We start from the raw sequence: 19,234 nt of genomic DNA on the forward strand, positions 1-19,234 counted from the left end.
ATATGTGTGTATAACAATTAATAATGGCAAGAACAATAACAGAAATGACAAAAACAAAATAAAATTCAAAGTTGTCGGAAAGAAATAGCTATATAGAAACGAAATTTCTGAACGCTACCTGATCATAGACTAAAAGAATAGATGCGAGAAGCCAGCACAAAAAGCTGCTAAAATTATCATCGTTTATTCACCAAATATACAACAGACAGCGTTAGGAAGGCAATATATATATATTCTTAACATAAAATATCATATTTAAAGTCATAGATATCAGTGGATAAAGAAAACAAGCTGCCAGAAAACGAAATTAAACTGATATAAATTTTATCGAAAATGCATATTTTATACGATGCAATGATTCATGAAAAGTTGTATGAATTTTATATATAATATTTTAATCAATATTTAACAATTGGAATAAGTACATAATATATCTCGCGTGATTTTGTTTATCACGCAATAGATAAAAATGTTCATTTAGTATGCAATGTACACAAGCATTATTTTATAAGATGCATGTAAATATATTATATATATATATATATATATATATCAGATCGTAGATATAACGTAAAAAACTTCCATTATTTCTATGTACAGTTTTACGTATTTATGTATTATATATAGACGTGTAAAGATATATATAAATTACAAAACATTACTATTTAGTATCTCTAAGAGTAATGACAATAATATGTGCTCCTTATATTCTCTATTGGTACGTATGGAAAATTGTAAGATCTTATTGCAGTCACTTACAGTTATTTTGTATTGGGAAAAGAAATATCCGGGGGAAGTTTGGCCATTTAACGATCTTTACGCTAATAAAATCTAATTATTGCGCGCGTATAGTTTTTTAGTCGCCCTATCATATACGCATTTGTTTGGCTTTGATTCCGTGATTTAAAAACTTACTTTTTATCACTCTAATTACGTGAAATTTATGAAAATATCCCATTATTATTGCTAATTGGTTCGTATAAAAAATAAAAAATTAATAATTTAAGAACGATGTCTTAAAATTTAAGAAGAATGGTTTAGAACTTAATTCGTAGAGCAGGGTTTCTCAAACTTTCGGATACCGTACCTAACGTCATGAATATTTACGTATGCATTTGTTCGATTAAATTTTGTTTCTGCTCCTTTGTATTTAGCTTCAAATTAGAAATTTTTGTTCTTATATTTTTTTTTTTTTTTTTATTATTAAGTAAGACATGAATACAAAGAATTTCTACAAAAAACTATCAATATGGATTCATATATAATATTTTGAGTAAGCATTTTGCACTTTCATTCGATATTCAATTTTTGTTTCTTTCCTAGAACTCTTTTGGTCTTAAGGAAATATATTTTTCACCACAGTGATTTAATTGCACTTTTACAATTTTCATTTCTTTTTTTATTTTTTGTTTTTTGTAAATATGTACGATAAGGTACAGAACTTCATAATTTTTTCAGTCAAATATATTTTAATTCTATAAGCTTATTCTACATAGAAACATTTCATGGAGGGTTAAAAAAGCTGCTCGATTTAATCTCTTAAGATCACCGTCCAGTAAAATACTTGTGACATTCAAATGCAAAATGCTTCGATATCTTAATCTTCTATCTCTTACGAGTTCTCAATTTTCCATCACGTTTTATGAACTTTAACTCGTTCGATCTACTTTTGAGAATCCCCGCAATAGCGAACTCTCAGTTATATTCGTTCGAACAGCTTGCTGATGCATTTTATAAAAAAAGTTTAAATACGTCGTACTGACTAATCATCACAGCGTAACAGTAAAGACGCAAATAATAGTAGTATTAATAATAGTAATAGTAGTAGTAGTAGTAGTAGTAGTAGTAGTAGTAGTAGTAGTAGTAGTAATAGCAGTAGTAGTACTAATAATAATAATAATAATAATGATAATAATAATAATAATAATAATAATAATAGATTCTTTTTTCGTATATCTGTATAAACCAAAAACATAAAAGTAAGAGATACATTTCTTAATATATAGCGCATCCCTTTTAAGTATGTTCTATATTTATATATATATATATACGATTTATATTATTTATTTATCTATCAAAATTTGGTATCTCACAGACTTTTCTATATGTGTATATGTATATGTATATAATATATAATATATAATAGAAGTACATATCATTTTTGTTTTTCCTTCATGATATTGATATAATACAAATTCATTGATTCACGATTGGTGTTGATTTGTCGAGTTTGCTTTGCTCTTTTTAACGTCACGTCGACGACACATATCGTAAAAAATAAAAAAGAAATAAAGAAAGATATACAATACGTATAAATACAATCTATATTCAAGCTATAAATTTTTCTACAAAAAAAAGAAAAGAAAGAAGAATCAATCAAGATAAAATATAATTGTATGTGCGTTGGACTACGTTAAGATTGTCACCATGACAATTTCATGGTGTATGATCGTTATCATTTTACAATTTGCATGACTGATGGATTCCTTAAAAGTAAAATCGTTTTATTACAAAGTTGTACATAGCGAAAGGTGGTATACTTTGCTTTTTTTTCAATCGTAATAATCGATCGTCCCATTAGTCGCGCTGTGTTTTAAAAGGAAACAAACCATGGGATAATCGACCAACGATTTAATACTTCCATGATCATTGTACAATGATTGGAATTGGACATGTTAGTCTAAAATTAATATATATATATGTATGTATGTACAAATGTTCCATACCGTATGTATATAATAATCATTGCGATAACGAGATATATTTGTTGCGGCAGTCATCGTTTCTTATTATTATCATTAGAATTTCATTAATAATATATGCACGAATAGTACAATATATTCTCGCCTATCTCTAATAGTTGTATGTAAATAAAAATTATCTTCTAAATACATCGATCAGTCTCACAATCGTTATATCTTTAATAAATTGATGTAAAAGTTTTTTTTTCTCTGTTTCTGCTGCAGCACAATCATGATGGTCAATTCATTATCATTATCATCATCATCATCACCATTATCACCATACAGCTAAAACGTTCTTGCGAGATCGATCTTCTTATAAAACACATACACAGGACACATAAAGTATTCAAATGATGGTGTATTTACAACTGAACCAGACACAGATCCTATAATATAGTAGATATTTTGAAATTGAATCATTTATTATGTATGGAGAACATGTATATAAATTTCATTGATTTCTATTTCAAAATATGTATGTATTATCTATTCTGTAGGATCTGTATCTATTTCAATTATATATATATCATCGTTCGAATATTTTCGTGAGCTTGTGTACATCACAATTATATATGTTTTTCCATGCTATATCATGCTTCAAAATTATCATTCCTTTTTAATCTGTCTGTCTCTTTCTCTCTCGATGTATGTGAATTTAAAACAAAAAGAAGTCTAATGCAATACATCAGTACCTATACATGAAACTTATTTAATTAAAAATAAAAAAAAAAAAAGGAAAAAGAAGAAAAAGACGAATAAGGACAAGGAAAAAAGAAAGAAATTGAATAAGAAGGAACAAACTATAGATAGGGAGAAACACCGGCTTGTAATTTATAAAAATAAAAATGCACGAAAAATACTCAAAATTTTCAGACTAAGAATCGCACCATAATTTCTTTTAACATATGCACATAAATAAATGCAGCTATATAAATTATCGTGCCTCGATAGATTGCTTAAAATTATCGAACGTAAAGAATCACTGTAAAAAAAAAAAAAAGAAAAAAATAAAGAAAAGAAAAGAAAAAGAAAATGACCAGACAAATTTTTATGTACGGATCGTAAGATTGATTCTAGAATTTTTTGTGTCGCCTACGATCCTCTGTTTTTCCCTTTTTTCTTTTTCTAAATAATTTCTGTTGTACAAAAGATCGATATAGAAAAGAAGCTTGCACAGTATATTTCTTCGGGAAGAATCATTCTTACGTTTCTCATCGCAAAATATTTTAATATCGGAATCTGCCAGGTCACTGTAGTAAAATACTTGCACCATTTTTTTTAATTGTTTTGTATCTCTCTCGCTCACGCGCTCTTACTCTCTCTCCCTCTCGCTCAATTAATCAATTAGCAGTTCTTGTTTTTCAAGGGACATTTTTGTGAAATACGATCGTGAAAAGAAGTAATGCAATTCGACAATAACGATCCGCCAAAGTCACGCAGTTCTTTTGTCAAAATCACATGTTTTTTCCAATATCATAGATCATAATAGTTTCTTCTTATTTTGTTACAGGTTTTGAGTACATTTTCCAACGTTAACGTACACGATGTATTCAAACTATGCGAATGTATATATGTGTAATAAAATCTTCATATAAAAATCAGTAATTTATATCAATTTTCTCTCACGGTTTGATTTTCCTTTATTCTTCCAAAAGCCTTTTCACATTATGTACTTTTGCACAACAGAAGAAAATTGACATATAAATTTCGAGCGATGTACATTAAAGAGACTTGCGTGATGCCTTCGTTCTCTTGAAAAATAACTATGATTTGTAAGATTTATTGAAATGATAAAGAAATCAATCTCGAGAAAAATGGTCATCAATTTTTGGGTTTGTAATTATCAGAATGAATAGTTTACCAGTAGTTTCGATAGTAGACAATAATTTATAATTATTTGTAATTAAAAAAAAAAATCGCTTAGGAAGACGAATAAAATTTTTAAGTACATCATTTTCCAATTCTCGCGACATATTCACAAGACGTTCTAATAAATCTCACAAACTATACCGTTTAAAAATTTCCTCGAGATATGCTTTAAATCAAAACATATTAAATATAGTTCAATTACTATATTTCTCTGTACCAAGGGACATCAAATTCAAATTACATGATAGCAATGCATAGAAATTTCGATTGTTTTTCCTTTCACTTAGTTCTATTTTCAAGAGACACCTGAATAATTGGAAATTAAATACTTTTTAAAATTTTTAATGCAACATCACTGTGCTACGTAACATAATTTGATGTTTTTCTGCAGCTATTTAAAACAGATAGAATGTAATATTATCTTTAATAGCTGCTTGTATGATATATCATATATACTCTTTGTAATGAATGAAGTTTTAATTTATCATTCACATTTTCACTAAAAAACACACAATTATTTTTATTCTTTATGTATCACGTAATTATGTTACTTTAAACAAGAGACCATTTTTGTATTCGTTACAAAATTTTCTTATGTAAGCTTATTTTATAATGTTTTCCTAATGTTTAATCAATCTATGGGCACCATTTATAATTTCCTTCTCTTAAGATGTAAATAACTCAATAATAGATTAATATATATTATATATATGTATATATATGTAAGCTAATTGAAAATAAATAGTTCATTGAATATTGCCAGCAGATTGACCTGGAATCAAATGTTCCTCTTTGTGTCCCTCTTTTCTGGCAGTGCTACAGAAAGTTTATTCCATAAAAAGCAGAGATTAATTTGTATAAAAATATATATAAATTTATATAGAAAAAAGGAATAGCATATATTGCAAGTAAATAAACTTACAAAATAAATAAATTAAACAAGTATTTCTTTCAAGGAAGGATCATAGAAAGTTTATAAAGATCACTTTAAAACATTATATATTATAAGTTGAACGAGTATATTATAGAAATCTTAATTGTAATATGAGCTCTTTTAAGTTCTAAAATTTATTCTTGCTTTTTAAAAATTCAATATATACTATTAACTACATATGATTTATTAACCTATGATCCAACCTTTATTTGTGACATATATTAATTATTATATAAATCATAACGTGTGAGTTACAACAAAAACATAATTATTAATATTCACAGTAAAGAGATCATAAAGTCTCCTAGTCCAAAGAAATGTACAATTAAAATTTGTAAAAGGACAAAGTCATCAACGTTGTCCTTATACAAATCATAGTTTCGATGTTTGATTTTATATGAAAAACTGTTATCGTTTCCTTGTTAAATAACGATTGTCAATGAGCTTAAGCCAGATGGGCAGCAAAAACGCGGCATTTAAAAATTTTAAACCAAATGCTTGTGTGAGAGAAATATTATAAAAATTGCTACTATCCCAGAAGTAGATTATTATTAAAATTTAATTGATTATTAAAAAACTTTGTATCATGCATAAAAACAATTGCTATGTATTGCACATGTGTAATTTTAATTCTGATTCTATAGTCAATTAATATATTCAAATAAAAATTTATATTATTCATCGGGTTATCTGTCCCAAATATAAAATAAATACATATCTTTCACACATCTTTGGTTTCATGATTATTTTAACTTGAAATGAAGAATTGCTACTTTTTTTTTGTAATATTGAGTTTACATGTTATTTTAGATGTATCTTATAAAATATGTTTCTAAAAAAATCGTAATAACTCCTGGGTTAAATATATATATTCTCGATTTGAATAATCATTGTGCGTATAAGATTATCTATTGATCAAAAAAAGGAGAAAGAAGAAAAAGAAAAAAAAATCGAAAACAAATGTTTCAATAATCACAGAAATCTGTTTTCAACAGGTACTTTCATGTGCCTTTGTTCGGTTATGTGCCCATCTTTGAAAACTAGGAACTAACAGTTTTCACTTACTTAGCATTACTCTTACTCATATGTTGTTACTCTGGTATTAATCAATTGTTTTTATATTAATGCTGCAGTCACCCTGAAATATTATAACAAAGTTTTGCTGGTCCAGTTTGCCAATCTGATTGCCATATTCTTATTCAATTTCTCTCTCTCTAATAATACTGCCTAAATATATCATCATATTGATATGATGCTATTCAACAGACTTCATTTATTTTATTATAAAGTTACTCTTCATATTATTGCTATTAGTGGGTCAGGATTCACAGTACCTGAACACATTCGTTTTTTAAGTTGAATTACTTAATTTTAACGTCATGGACCTTTATATGGATCATATCAAATGCATCTGGTACAATGTAGCTATCATGACCCTAAGTGAATTCTTTTTTAAAATTTTTGGACCCAAATGTTTGAAACGTGATTGGCATCTTGGAACTTCTACACAAATATTCACATATACAATTGCAATGATAGATAACCCAGAAAACAAAAAGCTATGGATAAGAAAACTTGTATACCATAGAGTACATTAACTAATGCTTAGGACGAAGATAGTATAAACTGCCACTTGTTGAATAATAATCTTATATCTCACATTAAATTACAATGTCATCACAGTATTTTGATGTACGTAGCTAATTATTAAACTTATAAAATAATTGATAACTTTCCACATTTGCGAGTCATTTGTGGAGAGTTAGCAATTAATGCATGGCAGTTTATGAGGATTTTATATATGCTACAAACGGTATTCAGTAGAAACATTGTGCTCTTCTTTAACTATCATTCTTAAAAATCGTCTAACAGACGTGGAATACAATTTAAGAATTCACGTCCATAAAGACAATATCATATATATAATTATATATTTATATATATATTTTTTTTAATAACCAACGATCAAGGACATGAATCCTACGCAACCATCCCTAAGAGCACTATCTATCTACTGTACATCATAACAGTTATTCTAATTACAAGAATTCATTTTTGTCACCATTTATAACATTATAAACTCTTTGTGCTCGATATGATAAAACTTAAACAATCTTATCCAGAGCCTTTGTAACCTGGGATGGTAATAATAGCATACATAACACACAATTTTCCATCGTAGCATATATCTAACTATATAAGAAAAAAATAAATTAAAATTCTATAAGAGACTGACATTAATTAGAGACTGATTGCCTGGAGGAGGCTGCGTGCATGGCAAAATCGACAAGTGGATTACTTGGGACGGTAACGATGGAGTGTGAAGTACTACTGCTTAAAGTAACATTAGCAGAAGAAACTAAAGACAATGGCTTACAAGATAATTGATCGATTTGTTTTATAGGTACCAACTTAATTGGCACATCTGTTTTTAACCTGACAGCTTCCGATACTGGTATAGCTTTTAGTTGAACACTTTTCAATGGTTGTATTTTAACTGCTGGTTTTACAGTAGCACTTGCATTCTGAATAATTTTGGTAATTTTACTCTCACCAACTCCTTGGTTGGAAGATTCATCGTAGCCGGAATCAGACGATGAGTCACTAAACGTTTTGCTTGTTTGCTTAGAGACTGTTGCCTCTGTACCAGACTCTACGCTATGAGCAGGACTAGCAGACGCAGAACTGTGAACAGGACTGGCAGATGCAGAACTATGTACAGGACTGCAACTTAATGATTTCGCTTGTTGTTGTCGTTGTTGTCTAGCTATACAACCAATACAAGGCTTTATCAATGAAGGATCCACTATTACTTCTCCATATGGACCTTTGAATATTGTTCCACAGCAAATGATTTCCCTAAAATAATATAGTTGTATCATCTTTTATGAAGAGCTTTTTTAGAACTTAATAAATAAAAAAGTATACATATTTCAAATACCAAAAAAAAAATCTATCAAGTTCTGTTTATAAATTATTAAAAACTTTTTAACTCTTTAATAATGAAAGACTAACCTTTTGAAATATGTTAAATCAATAAAACCATTGACAGTTATATCATCCTTTGATTCTGCATCATCTTGGATATCTAATTGTTTTTCAGTTACTGGAATATCATCACTATCTATAGGACTACCAACTCGACTTGAACCTTTACTACCATCTCCATTCAAATAATCTTCTAAAAAAGAACAAAGCAAAAAATAATCGTAAAATTATAGTTTTAAAACATCTTATTTACAATAAAATACAAACTTGTTAAACACCAACCTGTTAAATCATCACTCATTGCTGGGCTTTGTTCTCGATCTCTGTCTGCTTTCAAATACATGTGTTTCTTTTTCATGATCTTTTCAAACTTCTCTGGTATATCTTTCATTTTCTTTTTATTTTTTGATTTAAATTTTGTCAACGATTTGATACCAGGTCCTGCACGTGCATCTACAACCTGTAAAGTACAAAAAATTGATCTGTATATAATCGTATTTAATTTGTGTGAGAATAAATGTGTATAGTCAACTAATGCAATTGATATTTATTAAAACTTACATGTCTCCAATTACGATTGCTTCCTGCGGGTAATTTTTTCCACCTTTTCACTAAAAGTACACATGCATTACAAATTTCTCCAGTTCTTCTTTCCTCAAGTTGAAAGCATTCCATAAAGTCATCTTCATATTTTTTACTATCTGTAAACCTTGAGCTGTAAATAAAACAAAAAAATGTTAGATTGTTATTACGATAATTTAATTTGTAAAACAATACATTATATATAAGACTGTATTTATTAAAATTATGTTATGTTGCTTACCTGCTGGATTTGGCTTTGCAAATGCAGCATCCAGTACTAGATCGATACACTTTTGGCTTATGAAAACTAAACATTTTGCACGTTATTTTCAAACTGCTTCTGAAAAAAGTTGAAACATTAAATAACATTTTTTAAATCAACATATAATCAATCAGATTAAAATCTTGTAGAATCTTACATAAAGAAAGCATATCACATGATAACAAATTCATAAAAAACCAATAAAAGTTTATCCCAACCAAATTCATTCCAATATATTTTTTCACAATTTATTATCGGTTTATGTTTATTATTGTAAGTAATTACCTACAAAGAAGAATTGCATATAGGAACATACATGTATAACATAATCGTGAACCGTACGTTTAAACGCGTCCTGAAAATAATGTACCTTTACTGAAAACAGCATGTTTCGATGATCGTGACAGTAGATCAAAATTAGCTCCGTTTCTGTCCGTACAGTATGTAAAAATCATGTAAAAAGTTCATTCGCGATAATTTGTCACGAAGAAAAAACCACTGATCGTCACCATCTTTATTATACTTGTTTACATCGATTTGTTGCCAGTCTGTAACTAACACCGCGATTTCGGCTTGACAGTGTATACGTGCAAGACGCTACGTTCTCTGACGCACGCATGCTACTAGGGGGCGTCCATAATCTCACGAATCCCCACTTTATATTATACACGATAAAACTGCAAAGAAAAACAACGTGCTAAAGGAAATCGACACTTTACAAACACTTTTTTTCTATATAGAATCACCAAAGTCACTAGTTTCATATTATACTACATTATTGTTAATAACTATGTTAAACGTTATTGATAAAATGTGCTGAATCAAGGGTACGATGTATTAGAGCACAAATGTATATCTTCTTCCCATGAAATTATTACTTTTCGTTATACTAATATCCATCATTATTAAACTAATTATAGAATCGCTGGAGCGTTAAGATTTGTATCATTTTAAGAGAGATTAATGAAGAAAATATAATTTCATTTAACTATTATACATAATTTTATCTATTATTATAGACATTAAAACTTCTAAATTATTCTAAACAGAAATATGCTTTACATTTATAAAAAGATATTATAAAATTAATATAAAATTTATAAAAAGATATAATAGTTAAGATTATCATTTTGTGACTATTCAGTCAAGATTGATCACTTTGGGAGGAAAACAAAAGAAATAGAGAAAATTATGGTATATCGGTAAAACTGGTATCTAAAAATAGGAACCGCGAAACCACAACAAAATAATGTGTAAATATGATGAACATAGAATGTCTCAAAATATTATTTTTTGTTTTCCCTACAAACTCTTGAAATGCTTCTACCTTATCATGATATTTAAGAATGTATATAAATATTGTTTCTTTTATTATTTACTGTATGTATATTGAACATGTATAATGGAAAATATCAAAACCTTCATCAACATGATTTGGTTTTCGTAAATATCTCTTCTCGAATCTTTTGATTACAGAATATTTTATTGCATCTGTTCATTCACATTGTATGCCATATGGCTTTTGTCTTAATTCAATCTCAAAAGCAGGTCAGTCATGTGTGGCGCATCACAGGTAACACATTCAATAAAATTTTACAATCTAGAGGGGTGTACTTTATTTCGGCAACTTTATTACGTACTTAGAAATGCGTTCACATTTCACAAACTAGCATTCATTCGACAAGTATCGTAATAAGTACTACGTGAAGGCAAACCAGTTTTCCTTCGATATGCCGAATTTGCTCTGTACGTTACCCATCCGTCCTTGTTTTTCTCAAGGATGATATTGTTCAGGAGCGTAACAAAATGTTCAATAATTCGAACTGAGGTATCGTTGATAATGTATGCACTTTTGGATTCCATCCAATGGACGATATCCTACTATTATAATCTATAAAAATATATCCTCTCTGCATAAGCATAAAATTCTTTCTATACATGTTAAAACATGTTAAAATCATAAAATTAGAATAATTTCATTCGGATAAATATATAAAAATTTCATAAAAATTAAGCTTAAACAATTCTGATTAAACCATTAAGCACCAAGCAATAAAATAATGTGTAAATGTGTGCATAAATGTATTATTAGAAAAAAATGTAAATAAGGTAAAATACTGTTCTGCCAAAGTACCAAAGATGTATTAGAATAATAGATATTGTAAAAGTTCGTTATAAATAGAAGACACGAAAAGAAATGTTGTAATTTAAAGAAAAGAAAGAATTATCATAATGTTACAAAATACTCCATTTTTTCAAACTTAATAAAGTTGTAAAATTTAGATAGAATATCGAGTAAATTCTTGGAATTTCTTTTCTTAACCACAATACTCACAACATATGTATTCAATAATGATAATAATGTGAATCGATTAAAAAGAAATTACAAATATAACGTTGCGTTAATGTAGTCTTTAGTAGGTTAACATAATGGAGAAATTAAGATATGGAATAAAATTCAATCTAAAAACATAAAACATGACGGAGAACCCCCGTGATGTATTATCTACGATCCTGAATATGAACTTATAAATCTTTCTTAGTTTTCTTTCAATATACAACACATGTATGTATTTTTTACTGATTCTGGGAGTGGCGCCATCGGTAGTTGAAACCTCAAAGCAAGAATGTTGCAACGTACTGTACGCAAAAAAATGTAAATGTGCTTTCGCCTCGATGCAGTCGATGATTATAGTGGGAGACGATGTAAGGGACATCAAGCAACAGGAAAGGGGAAAAAAGAGGAGGGTATAGCGATGTTGCCACGTGGTTTGTTGATCGGTTGCCTCTTCATCCCGATACGACTCGGATCTCTGACCTGGCTGCACGCATATTAAACATTACCTATATTTCACTTGTATTTGTTTACAAACCGAATGTCAAGACCGCCTCCTATCATAAAAACCAATAACAAATTCGCGACATCTATGATCGAACTATTCAACTGTATTGTGTGAGATATTTACTGTATATAATTAACCATATTAATCAATTCTCTATTTCTTGTAGTAAAATACTTGTATGATAAAAAATAGAAAAATAAATTGTGAGTATACTAATGAGATACTTTTTCCACATTTTACATATTACATATATATATTACATATTGTATGATCATATTACGTTATCATATGTTAATTGAATCATATTAATCAATTTTTTATTTTTTTGTAAAAAAATATGATAAAAAACAAAATAGTAGATTTTGAACATATTAATGAGATAGTTTTTGCATTTTCTATATATTGTTATTAACCATTAGCTACATGTATTAATTACGACGTATATAAATATTATATATCAGATAGCCGTTATATGAATTACGTTTACAATTATGAATATAATTGTAATCTTGTTACAAATATGGCACCAAACGTTTTTGAACGGGCGAATGAATCAAAGATAAAAAGTGCACGATATCCGAATAACGTGGCCCTGACATGCTAACTCTCAGTAGTTCAACTTTCGTTCTCACTTTTACAGTTGTCTACGGTTTTAAAAATAGAGGAAGGTACCAGCCCTCGATGTAAATACATGTCACCAAATTATGTATATACGTTCTCGCAGAAATAAGCATAGATGCATTTTCTCTATACGTACAATGGCAGAAGAATGATTTAAATCGTAATCAATAATACAAATAACTGCAGTCTGAGAAACTTCGATTTCGTTGAAACGATGTTTAACGATGTCGCAAGTATTTGATCGAGATGACCTACATTATGATAAAACAGGTTCCGGTATTTTGGTCAGAATAAAAACATGGAGACATATTTCTCTACCTTAGCATTTGAAAATTATAATCAAATTGTTACTATCTTTCGATATTCGATTATTTTTGAAACATAATTTTAAACCCTTCGGCTATCAAATATTAATAATTGATTGACATTTGTAAATATTTTTAATCATAAGTGATAAAACATGCTGCATGATGTATGATAAATTGACAATATTTACGAGAGAATAATAGCTTTAAATTTGATAATTACAAAAATGTTGTATCCATATGAATAGCAGCTTTCAAAGAACAATCATTATACATAATAAATAAAAATGTAAATACGATAATGCAAATCATTCCATAAATAAATGGTAAAAATCTCATTGTTATACTTATGTAAACGATTATAATTTTGATACTAACGTAGAACGAAATTATCCCTAATTCAACACTATTGTCGAATACTTTTACAAAATTAATTTTTCGGATTGAAAGCACCTTTTCAATATTATACAAAGCTTAATATTAATATTGTAAAATGAAATAAACCAAAAAGAAGATCAAGATAGTTATATTGATAGAAGTTTTCATAAGAAGAGAAGATACTTAGCATGCACTGGTATAACAGTGCATAAACTCAAAGACCGCGATTCCGTCTAAAAATGTCTCGACTCAATTTTTTTTTTTTTATTTTGTCGGAGGTAAAAAGACTGATCAATTTTCAAAGCATATATAACGTTAAGGATAGAGCTACGAGGATTCTTTTACAAGTATGTGAATCCCTACTGAAGTTCAATTGTGACAGATCGTGTGCCATTTTCACAAAGACAAAAAAAGAAATCTTCAGACAAACGTAGTGCACTGAACGAAGGACGTGCGCGAGCAAGAGACCGACATGGCGCGTGGCACGGTACAGTCCGCCGCCATCGTCGATTCCTTCCCTTCCCACCGTTCTAACCAACCCCGTCCTAACGAATACACAGTATGTTTATTCGAAATATTAGATAAATATGATATTCTCTTCGATCAGTCTCTCAAAAATTATTTGAACGACTCCTCTCGAGTAACGTATGCGACGATAGCAACTGACATATATCTTGAGCTTACAACAATTGGAAAAGTCAATGATATGATACCCGCCACAAGCGGGTACGCCATGACAGATGATACAGCACGCACAAACAAACAAGTCTACTTGCCAAGTGGAATACCGCGCAGGTAAAACGCGGGAATCGTTGTTGGTCTGAAAGATGAATAACACGTAACAACCGGTAGATTTCCAAGAAGTTATACGAACGGTACTTTCTGCACGTTATTCACTGTCCTGTCAATGGAATGACGAGTGCCGACAACGAAAAATCCATGAAGGTACACGGTACCTACGATCTGGTGAAAGTTTCTCGTTACACTTGACATAAACCACTGAAATTTCAACGATTGTAATAACGTGTATCAAAGACGGATTAAAAGAATAAGAGATAAAGAGACGAGAATGAAAAATAAATGTCAAATGTATCGATGATGATACAGCAGCCTGGCAGATTCAGAGCCCGGAGCCGAAGACGCTGACATCTCCGAACATATTTATCATAAACGCATGAGTAATTTCGTATGACAATCCACAAACCTGCTGACAATATGTCGCGTTATCAATACGTCGTATTCTTTTCACACGTGTTCGCGAAATTCATATTAAGATGTTGAGATTAATGACAGTAGAGTACTTACCTTTTCAATACAGGTGACGGCCAGATTTGAGAGCTCCTTTGCGCAGGCTCACGGCGCTGGGTCTGTTGCATGTCCTAATCAGACGAGCGTCCATATGCACCAAATAAGAAATTGTAATTTTTACGTTGTCGTTGCTCGTTATTTACGTCTAGTTGATATATTTTTTATAAAAAAATTTGTTATATATTATATTTGACGTATACTGATAATGTACGGAACTTAAATTTTAAACTTGTTCTTACTTGTATAAATTTGATTTCCGGTGAAGGATTTGATTTTTGTCGGAGATCAGTTCGATAAAGTACCACCAGGGTTCTAGAACAGTAAAAATTACGGTTTTTTAAGATACAAATAGAATTTGATCAATTATTTTAGCTAAATTTTAGCACGAAAGTTTATATATAAACGACAAATTTGACGATACATGTAGGAAAATGTGTTTTGTCAGAATAATTTGAATAAAATTGCGGTAGCTTAGTAACAGTGATATTAGCGCCATCTTTGTAGATAACGAACATGATGAAAAAGAAATTATACGTAACATAAATCTTTTTTAATTTTATAAACCAAAGATAAACTTTATCAACGTTCAGCATGTAGAATTTTTCCTTTTTCGAGTAACGTTGAAATTATTGAATATGAATTATTTATAATTCTTCGACTTGTAAGACATCCATAGTAGAAGTCCAATAATATCAGAATAATGTTTTGAACTTCGAGACATGAAACATGACTTAATAAATACTTATAATTTGCCATCTACCGGCGATACATTAGAAGCAATAATAGATGCTTGCATTATTTAATTGGTAAATAGTTATTTAAATGAAAATAGCTAATTATTTTTATTTTCATGTTATTTAGTAGAGATACTACTATCATTGCTACCACAAGTTCATGGCAATCCTAAATCGCTGTTATTCAAACTTTAATAAGAAGCCTATGATATGAATAAGATGCATTTCCCCCACTTTGTTTTTGTCGTCAAGGAAACCAAGACGCTTGTTATGTTGTATGAGTCCAGTGTGGATCCGCACGAGCTTCGTTTCGTGCTCCTAATATGGAGAAATTAATATAGAATTTTTCTATTATTTTCAAAACAGTAAAATAAAATGATTATTTATGATTGCTCTTATTTAATGGAAATATTGTAAGAATGCAGATATAGTTCATTTCATGTACATGAATTGAGTATGAATTGAGAAAATATGTGACTGCGAAATGTATAGAAGGAGAAGCGTAAGCTGCCCCACTGCTTAGAGAATTAGCGTAGAGGGGGACAAAGCCGCATGAGGGGCCCCACCCGTGGATATCACATCGTTATGATCGTCAGTCGTCAATACACTCTTTAAATTGTTCTATCAACGATTATTCTGCGCAATTACGACTGTCATATTGTTTTCTAAGTGTATATATTAGTTACATGTAAATTATGGCCACTCCAATTAGTAGTACTGGTAATGGTTATAATTTCAAAGTCGTGTTACTCGGCGAAGGATGTGTCGGAAAAACCTCTGTTGCATTACGATACGTTGAAAACAAATTTAACGATAGACATATCAGTACATTACAGGTAAAAAGTGGTTAATGTTCCGTATCGTTATTTCGAACTTTAATCTACATTTGGAATTTAAATTTTTTTCTTTTTTTTTTGTTTATGTACAAATAATATAATAATGTAATGTTCTCATGGTTGGAAAATTATCAGTCGTGATAAATATTGAAATATTCTGAACTTTTATACTTTCAGGCTTCTTTTTTAAATAAAAAGTTGACTGTACACGGAAAAAAAGTAAACCTGGCGATATGGGATACAGCTGGTCAAGAAAAATTTCATGCATTGGGGCCAATTTATTACAGAATGTCAAATGGTGCCATTATAGTTTACGATGTTACTGATTACGATACATTTCAGAGGGTAAAGATTTAAAGAAAAATATTATTTTACTTTCTTATAACCTATATTAACGTTCATTTCACAGGTAATAAATTGGGTTACAGAGCTTAGGAAAATGTTAGGCAGTGGAATCTGTTTAGCAATTGCCGGAAATAAAATAGATCTTGAAAAGGATAGACGTGTTTGTACCGAAGAAGCAGAAGAGTAAGTTTTTTTTTAATTTCTTATTTTTTCTTCCTTTCCAAATTTGTTTTAATGTAAAATTTGATTATTAGGTTTGCTAATAAAACTGGAGCTATGCACTTTCATATTTCTGCCAAACTAAGTGAAAATATTGAAGAAATGTTTTTTCAATTAACGCTGCGCATGATAGAACATGCAGATCTGATGGAACAAAAGTCTACATTAACAAGAACAAGTAGTACACGTCGCAATGTTGTTGTAGTTGAAGATGAAGCTGAAGAAACTGAACGAACTAAGAGTTCCTGTTGTAGTGGTTCTTCGCACGCATCTTAATTCTAAATATCTGTATTACAATTGGTTCTAATTTTGAACAAGTCTTATATATAAAAGTGTGTGTATGTAGATATACATGCATGTATGTATATGTACATACACATATTGATAAACCACACATATATATACCACAAAATTTTTAATATTTTATTTTTTAAGGAACAAAAAATAAAATAGATATAAACTACTAAGCCTAAGTAATTTAACTGAGTGTAAGGTAAGAAATATTGATTATATTTTGGGAGTTGATTTTTTATGTATTTCGATATTCAATTACATTGATAGAGCCTCAGTTGACTCATGAACCAAATATCTTGTTATCCACATATATCATATAGCTAGAAGATTTATTACAATTATTAGATGTATGTATTTCTGTCATATAAATGTATATATATTTAAATACTATTATGTTTTAATAAAAAGTTAATTAACATATACACGTATTTAATACGATGTTATTTCTTGGGAATGTTTTGTAATTTGTAATTCAGATTAAGTTGTAATTAGTTACAAAGTAAAGAATTTACTAATTACATGCACAGTATTTGTGAGTCTAAAGTACAATATTCTATTCTATCACAGGTACATACATGGATTATAAACATCCACAAATCGATCTATAATAGCAACATAATCGTTAATTCGTTAAATGATTCATTTCTTCATAACAATTTTAAATAACTAAGTGTAAATATATAGATGTAAATATATGAATGGACTACTTATATTCGTAAATAAGAAAGAAATTTAAAACATTAGAAAGAATGATTAGAAAATTATACATTATGTAATATACAAATTATGACATATCCTAATATTTTTATATAAATAATTATATATTTTAATACAATATATCTTCATTCTATTAATAACAAGGAATGTAATTGAATTGTGTCAGTTCTATATAGGTCTGGGTTAGTCTTTTTCCATAACAGAGAACATATTAGGCGATGAGCCCCTATTTTATCCCAGAAACCCATAATGGCAGGACTATTTAAGAAAATGTACAAAGATATATATATATATATGACAGTAGAAAGATTACTGTAAGTCTTTCATCTTTCAAATGATAACAGACAGTAATGCTAAACATTATATTACATGATACCCTGACAATGATTTTAGTCTAATTGTTAAATTACCGTAATAACGAATATTAATTTCAATCATTTGTTACTATTTTAAATTAGCAGAAATTCATGTAAGTTATTCTCTTGCTTTTTGAACTTGTTATAGTTTTTCTTCGTATGAAAGTTACAGACCAAGTATTACATAAACACGTTCTAATCACATCAGTAACTTAATGCTTATTTACTGAAAAATAAGAAATTTTATTGTTACTTTAAATTTAATTTAAATATGATTTTAACAATGCACCGAAAGATTCTTTGTATTTATATGTATTATTAAAAGAACAATCTCATTTAATCAGACTAAAATTGTATACAGTGCTATTAATTTCTGTGTGTGTGTGTGTATATATATATATATATATATATATATATATATATTGTATATATATTGGATATATATATACATAATGTTAATACAAAGGATGCCATATACTATTAATAGTTACTAATTTATTACTATTTTTCGCTTTGGCTATATTAATCAACTATGTATAATAACATGTAGTTATCATGACTTTTACGACGTTTGCCATTTTAATCCTTACGTTAATAAAATTATGCGAGCAAGGTATCCTGTACATCATCGTAATTTGCTCGTCTAGTTTTACTATATTATGCTATCTTTAAATAATCCTACATTTTATAATTTCATGATATTTTCATATATCTTTGGTATACCATTAATTTTTATATAACTTTGCACACTTTTGAATTACGTAGCAACCAGACCATTTACATTACTTTTAACGTCCCTTATGTTAATCCTGAAATTATGATACCAATTTACTAGAAAAAAAATTTTGTGCAAGCTGTATAATTAAACGCTGTTTGTGACATTAGGTATGCAAGTATTT

At 29.0% G+C, this 19,234-nt stretch overlaps 2 protein-coding genes across 8 annotated transcripts; one reads left to right on the forward strand and one right to left on the reverse strand.

Moving 5' to 3' along the window:
- Window positions 1-1,384: 1,384 nt before the first annotated feature.
- Window positions 1,385-14,917, reverse strand: LOC132916310 (SIN3-HDAC complex-associated factor). 7 transcript variants are annotated; one of them, XM_060976199.1, is made up of 8 exons: window positions 14,832-14,898; window positions 9,750-10,056; window positions 9,537-9,664; window positions 9,359-9,454; window positions 9,097-9,250; window positions 8,818-8,995; window positions 8,563-8,728; window positions 1,385-8,406 (listed from the first exon to the last, which is right to left on the reverse strand). In XM_060976199.1, the coding sequence occupies exons 4-8, from the start codon at window positions 9,430-9,432 to the stop codon at window positions 7,785-7,787; spliced, it is 1,194 nt and encodes a 397-aa protein (XP_060832182.1). In that variant the 5' UTR covers window positions 9,433-9,454; window positions 9,537-9,664; window positions 9,750-10,056; window positions 14,832-14,898; the 3' UTR covers window positions 1,385-7,784. The 7 variants fall into 7 exon arrangements, with proteins under 7 accessions (XP_060832182.1, XP_060832181.1, XP_060832183.1 ...); XM_060976198.1 differs by having other exon boundaries at window positions 9,359-9,457; XM_060976200.1 differs by lacking the exon at window positions 14,832-14,898 and adding an exon at window positions 14,731-14,801 and having other exon boundaries at window positions 9,359-9,457.
- Window positions 14,918-16,100: 1,183 nt separating this feature from the next.
- On the forward strand, window positions 16,101-17,690 carry LOC132916318 (ras-related protein Rab-21). Its single transcript, XM_060976222.1, has 4 exons — window positions 16,101-16,404; window positions 16,582-16,749; window positions 16,814-16,932; window positions 17,004-17,690. Exons 1-4 carry the CDS (start codon window positions 16,264-16,266, stop codon window positions 17,242-17,244), a joined length of 669 nt encoding a protein of 222 aa, XP_060832205.1. The 5' UTR covers window positions 16,101-16,263; the 3' UTR covers window positions 17,245-17,690.
- The last annotated feature ends 1,544 nt before the right edge of the window (window positions 17,691-19,234 follow it).

This window comes from Bombus pascuorum, chromosome 2, assembly GCF_905332965.1.
Source record: "Bombus pascuorum chromosome 2, iyBomPasc1.1, whole genome shotgun sequence".
Taxonomy (NCBI): Eukaryota; Metazoa; Arthropoda; class Insecta; order Hymenoptera; family Apidae; genus Bombus; species Bombus pascuorum.